Raw genomic sequence first — 13747 nt, 5'->3', positions numbered from 1 at the left:
CACTGTTCTGTTGTTTCCACTTACTGCCTATGTGGCCTTGGACAACCTCTCTGAGTCTCAGTTTTCTCATCTATAAAATGGAGTGAAGTGTAACATGAAAGGAGGTTGGGAAAATGAAATGAGAATACTGTGTCAGTCACAGTGTGGGTTCAGAGATTCATTCTGTTAAAATACCCCTGTGGGCTCTGTCCAAAACCACAGATTCTTGGAATCTGCCCCGTGGCTGGGCCCAGCAGTCAGTGAAGAACACTACCCTTCCCAACCAAACCCTCCTCCTAGAATTAGGGCAAGAGCAATAATCTTCAATGTCAGCATTGATATTTGGTAATATGCAAATTATCCAACTCCACCTGTGATCTTTAGATGGGGCCTAGCAACTAGCGTGATTTTGACGCTAGTCTTAGTTTGAGGACCGTTGCCCTATCAAGAGCATTATCTCTTTCCATCACCCTTCCCCACAGTTACTAAATTCCTTCAGTCTCTTTGTACCTTCCACTGACTCACTTCCTCCAGCATCCTTCTAACAGGCTGTGCTGTCTGTAAATCAGTTACTGCAGAAGTTCTCTGCTGGAAGGAAACCCTAGCCATGGTTAGGAGAGGAAGAATGCCCTCTCAGATTGTGGAGTCACTAAAAGCATCCCAAAGATGTGCCTTCGACCTGATTTTCCCGTGTCTTTTGTAGATGTAGAAGATCTCTCTGCCTTCCAGCTGTGCATTCCATTGCAAGAGGTCCCTTCTATTGCGTTTTGCTCAGCCTGTGTCTTTACAGGAAGACGTTTGGGCAGCACCTGCCCATGGGCATCCAATGACTAAATTTTCCCAGATATCTCCGTGTTCTTAGAATACATCTCTAAAATAAAATAAAATAAAATAATAAAATAAAAATAAAATAAAATATAGAAAGGAGTTCCTGTCGTGGCACAACAGAAATGATCCGACTAGGAACCATGAGATTGCAGGCTCAATCTCTGGCCTCTCTCAGTGGGTTAAGGATCCAGCGTTGCTGTGAGCTGTGGTGTAGGTCTCAGACACAGCTTAGATCTGATGTGGCTGTGGCTGTGGCATAGGCTGGCAGCTGTAGCTGGACCCCTAGCCTGGGAACCTCCATGTGCCACAGGTGTAGCCCGAAAAAAAAGTAAAAAATAACATAAGAATACATTTCTAGACGTTTACTTCTGGCAGAGCCAAGGTAGGTATATTTTTGAGGCAGGTGAAAGTTGATCTCTAAAATATTTCAGTAAGTTGGAAGCTTTGTCTTTGAAAAGTTATTTCAAACTTTCTGAAAGAAGAAGAAGCCTTTGAACCAAAGAGCTTCTGATTCCCTCGGCGGTTGTAAATGAAGCAGACCTTGAAGACTTTGCCAAAGTCTGCCCTCTCAGCAGTCATGGGACTTTCATGGATCATGTGCTTGGAATTCTGCATTCTCTATTTCTAGCATTTCATGTGTGACTCACCCAACTCTAGTATCTTTTGTGGAGACCCTCCCCACTCATTAAAGCTATGTTCTTGGGGAGTTCCCACTGTGGCACAGTCAGATCAGCAGCATGTCTGCAGCTCCAGGTCCCCCAGTGCAGGGGGTTAAAGGATCCGGCATTCTGCCACTGTGGTGGAGGTCGTAGCTGCAGCTTGGATCTGATGCCTGGTCCCAGGAACTTCCATATGCTGCAGGCTTGCATAAAAAAAAGAAGAAGAAAAGCTGTATTTTTGGCAAATGTTCTGAAGGGGCAAGCAGAGTATTTCCATTAAAACTCTGAGAGGAGGTGGGACTGGAAGAACGATTTCCGGGTGACCACCACAAAGGGTGCTGACACATCCTTTTGCTTTGCAGGAATGTGAGTTCAGCTGGAGAAGAGGCCCGGAGGAGGATGCGGGAATGTGACGGGCTCACGGATGCGCTGCTCTACGTGATTCAGTCTGCGCTGGGGAGCAGTGAGATCGATAGCAAGGTGTGTTGTGCTTGTATAAATGAAGCATCTTGGAGAATGGAGATGCCCAGGAGACTAAACAATGGCTAACGAGGATGGAGAGTTAATGCCTTTTTAATCCTTTCACTCTGAAATCTATATTGACGGGGCTTCTAATCCTAGCCTAGAACTAGACACTTAATTCTTAATTAGTAGCGAATGAAAAATGTAGATTAAATTACTCCAACTACAGGTGTTCCAGATCAGTGTATAAACTCACACATCTGGTTGCCCACAGTCTTCTAGCTTTATTCTCTAAAATCCACATGCAAAAAAAAAAATTATTAAAACTACCTGAGATTTGAATAATCCCATACTCCTACAAGATAGCTTTTTAACAAGTTCATTCTATCCAATGCCATTTAAAGAATGCCTGATGAAGTGTAAATAAATGCTGTCCAAGTGGAAAATAAATGAGCCCATCAAAACGTTAATCATCAGTGTCTCTTTAGTGTTTTAGTTCACAATCCAAAATAGAATTGGGTGGGCTTTGCCAGTGTTTGAGCTATTTGGTTTTGTCTTCGTTTGTCTTTTCATTCGTTTTAATTCACTTTAAATAAAAATGTGTAAAATGATTTCATAATATCCTGGTATAAATACAGATTTTACCAATGCTTTAAAGTCATGCATGGGGTGAATGTGACACCTTATTAAGACCTTCTCCAGAGCCACCCTGGTGATATTTTGGTCCTATTAATTCTTTGCTGGGGTCTGTCCGGTGCACAGTAGGCTGCTGAGCAGCAGCTCTGCCTTCCATCCTCTAGATGCCAGCACCATCCTCCCCTCTCCTCGGTGTGACAAACAAAAATGCCTCCAGACATTGCCAAATGTACTGTGGGGAGGCAAAAAATTGGCCCTGGTTGTGAACCTAAGCCCTAGTCCCATGGTTTTTAGTGCCAGCTCTTCATCAGAATTGCCCCTGAACCATTTAATAAATACATGTGCCTAGACCCTATCACAGCCCCCTGAATCTGAATGTCTCACTCTCATCTCTGATATCTACTCCTCTGAAAGTTCATCAGGTGACTCAGTGTGCATCTTGAATGGAAAACCTGCCATAGTAGATACAGCTTTGAAGTGGACTCTAGGCGGGAATACAGTGTGATGTAATTTAGTTGTAAGGTCAGCTGAAGAACAAATGAGAGTGGTTTTATCCATCTACTTACTCATTGGCATGGGGACAATTCAGCAAGGCACTTATTATTTTTTTTTTTTTTCCGTTTTGGCCTCATCCATAGCATGTAGAAGTTCCTGGGCCAGGGATCAAACCCATACCACAGCAATGACCCCAGGCACTGCAGTGACACCACCAGATCCTTAACCCACTGAGCTACAGGAGAGCTCCTAGCATGGCACTTCTCAACCTTGACCACACATGAAAAATGTAGAAAATGACTGATGCCTTCTTCCCTAAAGTTTGAGATAGATCCGTGATATCTTCTGGGGCTGCAGCCCTTTGAGTCTCATTTACTCCAATTAGAAACACTGTCATTGTATTGCTGCCACTGTTACATCTGCACCCATTCATTTACTGTGCACATGTTATCAATTTCAAAGTGACATATGATATAAAAGATTTAATCAACCTCTCTTGTAAATGCCCTTAGCAGCCACTTTAGGCCTTTTACTATCACTGACAGGAAAATTAAGTCCCTAAAGAAGCAACCAGTCAAGATGTCTTGAGTATTTATGGACACCTGTTAACACCAGAGACACGGGTTTTTTTTAAAAGAGCGACTGAAGGTAATTCGTAATTCACAGAAGCTGTGATGCCAAGGATCTCAATAGTCAGAGTGGTAAAGACTAAGGCAGGGGAACACTAAGCCTTAGGATGCCAAGCAAGCTTGAATCCTGCCTGGGTCTTTCAGTTGAAAGTAAAATAAGAGTCAGCAGCCTCTTGCCTGAACAAGTGCCCAGAGCCCTGTTGGGGTGGGTAAGACAGCCTTCAGGAGCAGGGTCCAAGATCAGAGTGCTTTGAGGCACACACATCTTTTTTCTGATGTGTCAGATGACCAGACGCCTCAAACTCTGAGGAGCCTTTAAAGTTCTCACTATTAATGTCCACCTTTCCCCCCAAAGAGGAAACTGGAAAACGAGGAGCATTTAGGGCTGGAGTCGGAAGACTCAGAGAGTCCTGATTGAGTGACTCGAGCATGAAGCTTCGTCCCAGGATCTCCTCCCAGTGACTAGAGGACAGGACCCCAGTGACCTTAGCTTTGAGACAAGGAGGATCCTCATAGCTGTTGAAAGGATCAAATGTAATAAATGACTCGGCCGTGCTTTGCTGGCCAGCATGTACGATTGAGTTTTAATGTATGATTATTGTCCCATCATTCTCCACTCAGCCCTCTGCTTGGCCACTTCTGAGCTTTCACAATGACAAGTTAGAGGAGGGGAAAATGTGTGCACGCTGTCTTTGAGGCCAGCGAAGTTAATGAGTGAAAGAGCCTAGATCCCACACACGCTCTCAGCTCAGCGCCTATAATCGGGGCAGTTTGTTCAATGGGTAACATATGGCAGAGCCTTCTACAGACAGCCTCCAAATTAGCCCTTTCTAATAGAAAATAAGAAGTCAAAGTCACCCTGGTGACCAAGAGAAACTGCTGAGAGCTCTGTTGACAGCAGTGGGTAGCGGAACCAAAACCACCAGCTGCCACACGCCTTCTGCTGGTGTCCCCAAGAAGGGCAGTGGCTGTCCTTCTATTTTCCTGCACCTGCAAAGAAAAATGCTTGACTTGGTAACCCTCCTAAACCGAGTTTAGGAAGACGGATGAATTCAATCCCCGGGACCCCCCCCACATCCTCCCCTCTATACCACTCCCTCTGTCTTCCTTCCCCACTCTACCTGTCCCCACTTTCTCTCTCCTTTCTCTCTCCCCTGCCAGCTTCCCCCCAGATCACCCCTTAGCCACAGGTAAGATGATAAAGCGTTTCTCAAAACTGCAGATTTATTCCCCAGTAGTCATTTGTTTAACAGAGACATGGATGTGCCCCCAGGGAAGACAAACAGCAGGATGAGAAAGAAGTTTATTCTCCCAAGTCTTTGATGTAAGAAAAATCAGTTTGAGCTGATTGAAAAATCGTTCTGACTTATGCCATAACATTTTCCTTTCGGGGGAGACTTCTCTCTCTTTTATGCATCGTCCTCTGTTTACCTGCTTTCATGCCGGTTCCTTTTTTGATTCTGAGAGGATGCTTGAAATAGAAAATCAAGTTGACTCAAAGCCTGTGGGATTAGCAGCCCATGAAACCTTGAAACGCTGACAAGTGAGGTCTGGAATGGCAAAGCCTCCAGAAATAGACCCAGAAAACTAGTTTTTCTGGTTGATTTTCATGCTCACCCCCGCTTCCTCCAGTAGTCAGTCCACTCAAAGATGTATGCTGCCTTTTACCAGATTCCAGTCATAGGTAGAATTTGAACCCTGGCCGTGCTCCCCTCTTCCTCTCCCAACCCAAGTCTAGAAAAACTGGTACAATCCAGTGTGAGTTACCAACAGCTTCAGACCTCATTTCCTTCATCTGTAAAGTAGAACAATGTTCTCTGCCTTGAATGGTGGCTCTCACATAGTAAGTAGGTGCCTGAAAAAGTATAGCCGAGTTGACCTACTTTTAAAAATAAAACTTAGTTCAATTTTTTCCCATCATTTGTCTGTTTTAAAAAATTGGGAAGTTCCCGTTGTGGCTCAGAGGGTTAAGAACCCAACTAGCATCATGGGGATTTGGGTTCAATACCTGGCCTCGCTCAGTGGGTTGAGAAGCCAGCTTTGCCACAAGCTGTGGTATAGGTTGCAGACACAGCTCAGATCTGGTGTTGCTGTGGCTGTGGCATAGGCTGGCAGCTGTTGCTCCACTTCAACCCCTAGCCTGGGAACTACCATATGCTGCTGCGTAGCCCTAGAAAAACAAAGGGAGGGGGTATTTTTTCCCTCTTCCCTCAGTTCCTCAAATCTAGATCAAAGGTCAAAACTTTGATGCATCAGACCAAATGTTTGGTTCCCCAAAATTCATATGTGGAGACCCAGTCTCCAGTTTGGCCCAAATGGGGATTTTGAGAGGATATAGAAGCACAGAGAGATTTAGCACGTTGGCCAAGGTCACACAGCTCATTAAATGACAGAGCCGGGACTTCATCACCAACCCATCAGCTATAGGTCACAAGCTCTGGACCTGCCAGCGGTGCTGTTTCCCCCATTGTTACTGAGGCAAACCTTTGTTAAGCACTTACTGTATGCCAGGGACTCTCCCCAGTTTGTACATACTGGGTTCGTTTCCTGTGGCCACTGTAACAAAAAGCCACAAACGCAGTGGCTTAAAAACACAAACTTTTTTCTTGTAACATTTCAGAGGTCAGGAGTCCAAATTGGGTCTTAATGGGCTAAAATCAATGTGTCAACTGGGTTGCATTCCTTGTGGTGGCTGTAGGGAAACGTCTGTGTCCTTGCCTTTTACAGCATCCTTAGGCTGCTCACATTCCTTGGCTCAGTCCCTTCCTCCATCTCTAGCCAAAAGTGGCAGGTCACATCCTTCTCAGATGGTTTCACTTTAACTCTCTTGCCTCCCTCTTTGGCTTATAGGATCCTCATGATTATAGGGGCCCGCCTGGATAATCCAGGATGATCTTCCTGTCTGAAGGTCAACAGATTAGCAACCTCAGTTCCCTCTACCACATAACCTAATGTATTCACAGGTTCCAGAGACTAAGACATGGATGTCTGTGGAGCAGGGATCCTTCCTCCACCTACCACCTATGAATACTTTAATGTTGCTGACCCATACAGCAACCTAAGATGTGGACACTATTATGGCCATTTTACAGAGGATGTTATTTTTTTAGTTTTTATTCTTACTGCTTTTTTAGAGCTGCACTCACAACATATGGAGGTTCCCAGGCTAAGGGTCGAATCAGAGCTACAACTGCCAGCCTACACCGTAGCCTCAGCCATGTAGGACCTGAGCCACATCTTCAACCTACACCGCAGCTCACAGCAATGCCAGATCCCCAACCCACTGAGCGAGGCCAGGGATCGAACCCGAATCCCCGTGGATACTAGTCGGATTCATTTCCACTGCGCCACAGTGGGAACTCTCCAGAGGATGTTCTTGAGTCACAGAGATACTGAGCACATTGTCCAAGTTACAAAGCCAGGAGTCGGAGGCCTAGGGTTGCTCAGGTGTCTAGCTCTACAGCATGTAGAGCTCTACTTTAACCATTGGTTAAGCCTTATGCTAAGAAACTAGGAGCACCAGCTACCTCGGAGAAAGCCAGGAGCATGGAAACATCTATGGCCCCAGCCAACCACAGAACCTGGTTTGCCTGGGACAACCCTGGTTTGCACCTCTTGCCCCATTCAGCTCCCAGAAAGTCCCTGATAGATGGTAAATATTAGTGTCAATCTCCCAGGGCTGACAGAAATCCAGTCGGAGACTCTGAGCCCTAGTCCCCAGGTGGCACCCCATCTGGGACCTCTCGTGGTTGTGGGTTCTTCCTTGCTCAAAAGTGAATTTCAGCCAACAATGACAACTGTTTATAAAAGGAACTAGCATTGATAAGTGGTATTTTTGGGGGGAAAGAAGGTCTTAAGGCTTCTCCAAGTTTCTCTAAATTCTTTCCACTGTGTCTGTCAAGGGAGGCTTTAGGAGCAGGGGCTAAATACATCCAAAGAAAAATGTATGTGTAAAGATTGACTGCTTTTCTGAGTGGAGAAGTACCGGTTAGTGTTTATTCATTCTTCCTTTTTTTTTTTAATTTTTGATTTTCCAGACCGTTGAAAACTGTGTGTGCATTTTAAGGAATCTTTCTTACCGGCTGGCAGCAGAAACGTCTCAGGGACAGCACATGGGCACGGATGAGCTGGATGGGCTGCTCTGTGGTGAGGCCAATGGCAAAGACTCAGAAAGTTCCGGGTGCTGGGGCAAGAAGAAGAAGAAAAAGAAATCCCAGGATCAGGTGATGTGGGTGACTCGCAGCTGCATGCAATTACTTCCTTCCCTAATTACATCATTAATGTTTCGTCTGTGTCTAGGTACAGGGCTCTGTGTTTCCAACACGAGGTAAAATTGCTAATGCGTCTGCATGATTTTTCCATAGGGATTTCACAGCTGAGACTGTGGAGTATTAAATGACCCCCCTCATGTTCTGCAGCCAAGCCAAGACAGGAAATTTTTTAAAAAAGAAAGCTGTTTGAGTTCCAGGCAAGCTCGAAAGTATCAGCTCCCAGAGACATGTGCAGGCACTGATTCTTCTGTGTGTTGATTAGCACATTTGTTGAGGCCCTCGCAGGTACCTTGCAGGTGGTACAGTTGCACAAAATAAGTGTGGTAAAGAAGGGAAGCTGAGGAAAGAGATGCAAAAGCCCAACATGTATTATGGCTCATTTTGGAACTTTCAGATACATAATCTTGCACTTACTGTTGTGAAATGGGGTAGTTCACAGCCCTTCCGACAGAATGACATTAGAAGCTTGATTTGGGGGACAATCCAGTGAACTTAGAACTGCACCACAGGAGAACTCCCAAGAGGATTATGCAAAATGAAAAGTTATCTAACCCACAACAGATCCTTCCCAAGACAGAGGAGCCAGAGATTTTACCAGGAAGCAAAAGTGATGAAAATCATAATTGGTTGCATGATTTACTCTGGCACTTGCTGAATTCCAGAAATTTATGTTGACCTTTGGCATTGGTACCTTTGGAAGATGCTGTAACACTTTAGAGGTCAGATTGTTGTAATAAGAACCTTGGAAACTTTTTCTTTTAGATTCTTTATAGGGATAATTGAAGAAAATATATGATACAAAGATCTGCTAAATATATGCTCTTATTTCATGAAATGATTGCAGTTGAAATGTCCTAGGACCATCAGACTATCAGCCCCTGTGTATGGATGTATTGGGTACTTCTCTGCATCATATTCTGATCCAAAATGACACAGCAAATTCATTAACTTCTGACTTGGTGCTCAGTGCTCATTGCTGAATTATAAGAAATTATTCTAGAAGTTTCTCTAGCTCTTTTCAAGCAGAACCTCCCTCAGAGCAGTCTGCATGCCTTGTACCAAGAGGCTCATCTCACCTGGCAGGGTCCTCACCATCCCTGCAGGGCTTTGTGCCAGCAGCCTGGTACAGCAGGGCAGGGGTGACCATCCAAAGTTGGAGATCCAGGAAAATCGAAGTGGATACAATTGATTTATCCACTTTTCCACCTTTTGTAGAAATAAGCATTTTTGTTTGTTTCTTAATGTGAGAGCTGACCAAGGTTCCTGTGGTGTCTTCCTGGGATCGATGGTGCTCAACCATGGATTGAAGGTAACAGGATACCACTGGCTCTTGGCCAGAGCTGATCTGGGCCTTCAACACCTGCTCTGTGAACTTGACTGTGCATAGAAAAACCTGCAGAGAAAAACAGAACTAAACCAAGCAACATCCCCTAAAAGTCAGAATCTCTCCTTGGCTTGAATATTCCCTGTGAATTATTTTGTTCACATGAGTATCTATGTATCCACATGGGTGGGGCTCTAAACCTCTTAGAATTCAAAGATGATTCTGACCCAGCATTTTTATGTGGTAGGCTTTCTCTTTCTCCTGATAATCTTTGTTTAGTGAGCTGGGATCAATTTAAGAATAAGTATTTTTACTCCTTTTCACCTGTTTTTTAGGTTGTTAATGCAGATGCATAAATGAATGGGAAGCCTCACTTAGGATACCAACGTGATATTTTATCCACAAGAGCAGTAGCAATGGGCTTCTGTGTAAAACCTTTAAGGCCCCCTGTTTCCTGCCTGATAATAGACGTCTTTGCTGAAGCTCAAGGCCTTTTTCCTGCATGCCTTCCTGGCCCATCCCAGCATCCCACAGGCCTGCCCAGCATCCCACAGCCCTTACCCCCCAGCTTCTACTCTTGCTGCTCCTCTGTCCGGCATTCCCCTACTTTTTGTTTTGTTTCATGACTCGGAATGTTATCCTTCAAAACCAAGTAAAACACCACCTCCACCCTTTCAGGATTTCCCCCAGGTAAAATGTTAATCACTCCTTAACCGGCATCCACATGATTTTATTTAAACTTCTCCTTCAATGCTCATCACACTATGAGTCATATACAGTAGTGCATCTCCCTAGAGAGAGAATTTCTGGAGGGGAGGGACTATGAGGGGCTGCTTTCTGTCTTTTTTTTTTTTTCTCACCCAGTGCCCAGCACCAGCTCTGCTGAATGGAGGGTAATCTTTGGTCCCCAAAGACTCTAGCTCTTGCCATGGGGTTGTTTCCAATGGGTGTTACAGTTGTGGTCCCAGCCTCATCCATTTCATCCATTTGCTTCTTGAGACACTTGGCCTCCAAGGACTGCCATGAGCCAGGAGTACTCTGTGGCCCTTCTGTTGCCATTTATGGTTCAATCTGTTTCACAGCTTTTCATGGCAGGTCTGCATGTTACCACGTTCTGACTCTGCAGTCACCACCAGGCCTCATGAACACTCTCTATCACATTCATCGTCTGAGAACTTGCCGTTCACATCAACAAGTATATGTGCGAATATCTCAAAGTTCCCGTGGAGAAGCAGCACTTTGATCATGCGAGACTAAAAAAGGTGTTAGCATGTGACATACATAAATGAGATTAGGTGCCACAAAATCCCATCCCCTGAAAGCTTTCTCTGGATTTTCAGGACCTTGTGTTTGTGTCACCTCAAGAGCTTCATGCATTACCACTGGGTCACATGGAAGCTGTTGGCCCAGAAGTGAGGCTCTGAGACTAACTAGCAATCAGTGTCCCTAAGCACAAAAATGAAGTTATGGCTATTTTAAACTAGTACCTTGGAAATTTGAATTTTACGCTTAACTTAAATTTTTAATCAGTTTCTCCTTATTTGAGACAAAAATCAATGTGAAATATAAATATTTATAAAGATATCTTTAAATACATTTTAAATTTTTGGTAAATATTTACATTTATAAAAACAAATCCATGCAATCATAACACATAAATAATAAAAGAGTGAAATAGCAATAAGCTACAAGAAGAAAATAATACACATACCTCCAGCATCTTCCCTTCTAGAGAGAGCTACCACAGCAGTTTACACATGGGCCTGTATCCTTTCAGGTCTCTATCTCTCTGTATTTATGCATAACTTTGTTTAACCTTTCAAAGTGTAATTGTACTGCATTGATTAGAGTGTGAGGTAGGGCCCGTATCAGGCAGCCAAGTTCATAGTGTCTTAGAGTAAATAAGTGTCTTTCCTACTAATATAGCACTGCTGGCGACTCTGGTCTGTAGCCTTTGGAGGCTCCTTAGCTCTTTAGGGTGTTGCTCTCTTCCTCATGGTCTACATTGGCTCGTCACATCCACAGTCCAGGGAAGAAATGGAGCCAAGAAGATTTGGGGGCTGGGGGTGGAGTGCCCTTTCCTTCTAGGATCTCCCTGAATCTCACATACATCCCTTTGGTCTGGATGGGACACGTTGGCACCTGCATTGCAAGGGCAACTGGGAAGTGTAGTATTTTTGCGGGGCAACCATGACCCTAGGTGAACCTTGGTCCTTCTCTTAGCCAAAGGGAAAAGGGGTGCAGTGGGCCTTCTAAGGAGGTGCAGTAGGAGCTCTCCACCCCTGTGAGGAGGGATGGTGTATCATTGAAATGTTTTAGGATTGTCTACACAGAGTAGCTTAAAAGAGCAGCTTTTATTCATTTAGCTGTTTGCAAATTCTCTGCACATAGGGAAGCTACTGTTTACCTGCAGCCAGGTGACTGCACCACTGAAAGCAAGGGCAGGTGTGGTCACAGCCCCACCCTGCCTCACCCTGCGTTGCTTAACATGCCCTTGTAGACAGGTTATCACTTGGCACTACATGACCGCTCTCCTTGCCAGGAAAAAGTCATCTACACCAGAATGTGAAAGGGCTACCAAGAGTTCCGTTCTAGGGTCCACCATGTTGTATGGACCAGTCCCTGGTTATCGGAAAATTAGGTTGCTTCCAAATTTTAGCTAAAGTAAACGGCAATAAACATCCATGTAGTTAAATCTCACCTACATCCTTAATCACTTCTCAAGGATAAATTCTTTTGTTTAATTTATTTTTAAAATTCATTTTATTGAGGTGCAGTTGATTTAGAATGTTGTGTTAATTTCTGCTGTATAGAAAAGTGATTCTGTTTTATATATCTATATAGATAGATAGATATAAATATTCTTTTCCATTATGGTTTATTATAGGATATTGAATATAATTTCCTGTGCCATACAGCGAGAAATAAATTCTTAAAAGTAAAATATCTAGACTAAACACATGCTTTTAAGGCTTTGGCTACATGAGCCAAAATGTGTCTTAATCACTGTGGATGCCAGCGACAGCATGAGCACATTTTGATTTGATTTATTCTCACTTGACGGAGCTGCCCTTTGTGACATTTGTGACGCCTTTACGTCCTCATTTCCCAATATCACAGGTTGTTTTTCTCTCTTCCAGGCAGTTTTCATTTTCTTATTAGCAACCATGCTTTCTCATTTCCTGCCTAATACCATTTCCTAACCATCTGCTGATTTCGGCTGCTGCTCGTCCCTCACGGCTGGTTGCAGTGTAGTCTCCCTCTGCTGTCACCTCACCATATGCCAAGAGCTTGGTGACTCAAGACATGGTGTTTCATGTCCTCGAAGCAATAAATCGCATGTGCCTGCAAAGATCATGGCAGCACCATCCTGTGCAGTGGCATTTCTTTGCCACTCCCAGTGAATGAGTGACATTCTCATCCTTCTACCCAGCCTCTCCTATAAAATATATCTCTTCCACTACAAATGCTATTCTTCCACCGTCAATGAGTTTACAGACTTAGCACTCTATTTTTGGTGTCTCGTTTACTTGGTATTTAAATTTTACTGCTCAGTACTGCATGCCATCCGTCAGTACCCTGGGTCTTACTTGGCAAGACCTGGGTTTCTCGATCTTGTCACTGGTGACATTTGGAGCCAGAGAATTCCCTGTTGTAGGGTTGTTCTGTGCCTTGTGGGATGTTTATTAGTGTCCCTGGCCTCTACTCAATAGCACTGATCAACAGGACTCCCTTCCATAGTTGTTACAATGAAAAATGTCCCCAAACATTACCAGTTGTCTCCTTGGGTATTAAAACTGCCCCAGTTGGAAAACCAAGTATTAGACTATCTTTGAGGGATGTATCGTCAAAGATATAGACAGGCAAGATGACAGGACTACCTGAAGGAGGTCGCTACGGGAGGCAGAGCGCCCCTTGAAAAGGCAGGTAATGGGGTTGGTCACAGCCCAGGTTTCCCTGGATGTGGATGAGAAGTTAGGAGCAAAGAGAATTCTCCATAAGACTTCATGGGACTCCAGTAGGTTCCATCAGGATGACTGATGATGTGGGCCAGCCTTGATGACACTCTGCCATGGGCATAGCACAGTGGCTTCCTTGTGCCCATTTCTGGACCTGGCAACATCACCATCCTCCCTCTGGCCGCCTCCTCACGAATGCATGCCCACACAGTCATGGAGGTGAACTAGCAAGGCTAGCCCTGAATCTCTTTTGTTGTGATGTCTTGTTCAGGAAACTCCATAGCTGACCTCTCCTTTAATCCAGGTTTCTAATCTCAAATGCAAAATCTCCCAGATCTTCTACAAGGAGATCCTGGAGATACATGTGCCACGTGAAAAGAGCTCATTGGCCATCACCTCTGTTGGCTCCTTCCTCAGGCTCAGCATCCCTGTAGTTTCCTGAACAGCTCCCAGGGGAATTCAGACACCTGCATTATCCTTTTCTTAAAAATTCCCAAGAGTCAAC

The 13747-nt window shown here is 44.4% G+C and overlaps 1 protein-coding gene across 10 annotated transcripts in view; it reads left to right on the top strand.

Annotated features, from left to right (window-relative positions):
• The window catches only part of CTNND2 (catenin delta 2), a 1014682-nt gene that overhangs the window by 847223 nt on the left and 153712 nt on the right, over positions 1 to 13747 (top strand). For all 10 annotated transcript variants that reach the window (XM_021076841.2, XM_085001648.1, XM_085001647.1 and 7 more), the window contains 2 exons: positions 1829 to 1946; positions 7726 to 7911. In XM_021076841.2, coding sequence (XP_020932500.1) covers positions 1829 to 1946; positions 7726 to 7911 — 304 coding nt within the window. The remainder of the gene's footprint in view (positions 1 to 1828; positions 1947 to 7725; positions 7912 to 13747) is intronic.

This window comes from Sus scrofa, chromosome 16 (assembly GCF_054392235.1).
Source record: "Sus scrofa isolate SSC_HxYL_T2T_F1_AM1 chromosome 16, Sscrofa_HxYL_maternal_Yorkshire_Landrace_v2.0, whole genome shotgun sequence".
Lineage (NCBI taxonomy): Eukaryota > Metazoa > Chordata > Mammalia > Artiodactyla > Suidae > Sus > Sus scrofa.
Note: the sequence above shows the minus strand (reverse complement) of the source record. Positions and strands in the feature narration are given on the sequence as shown.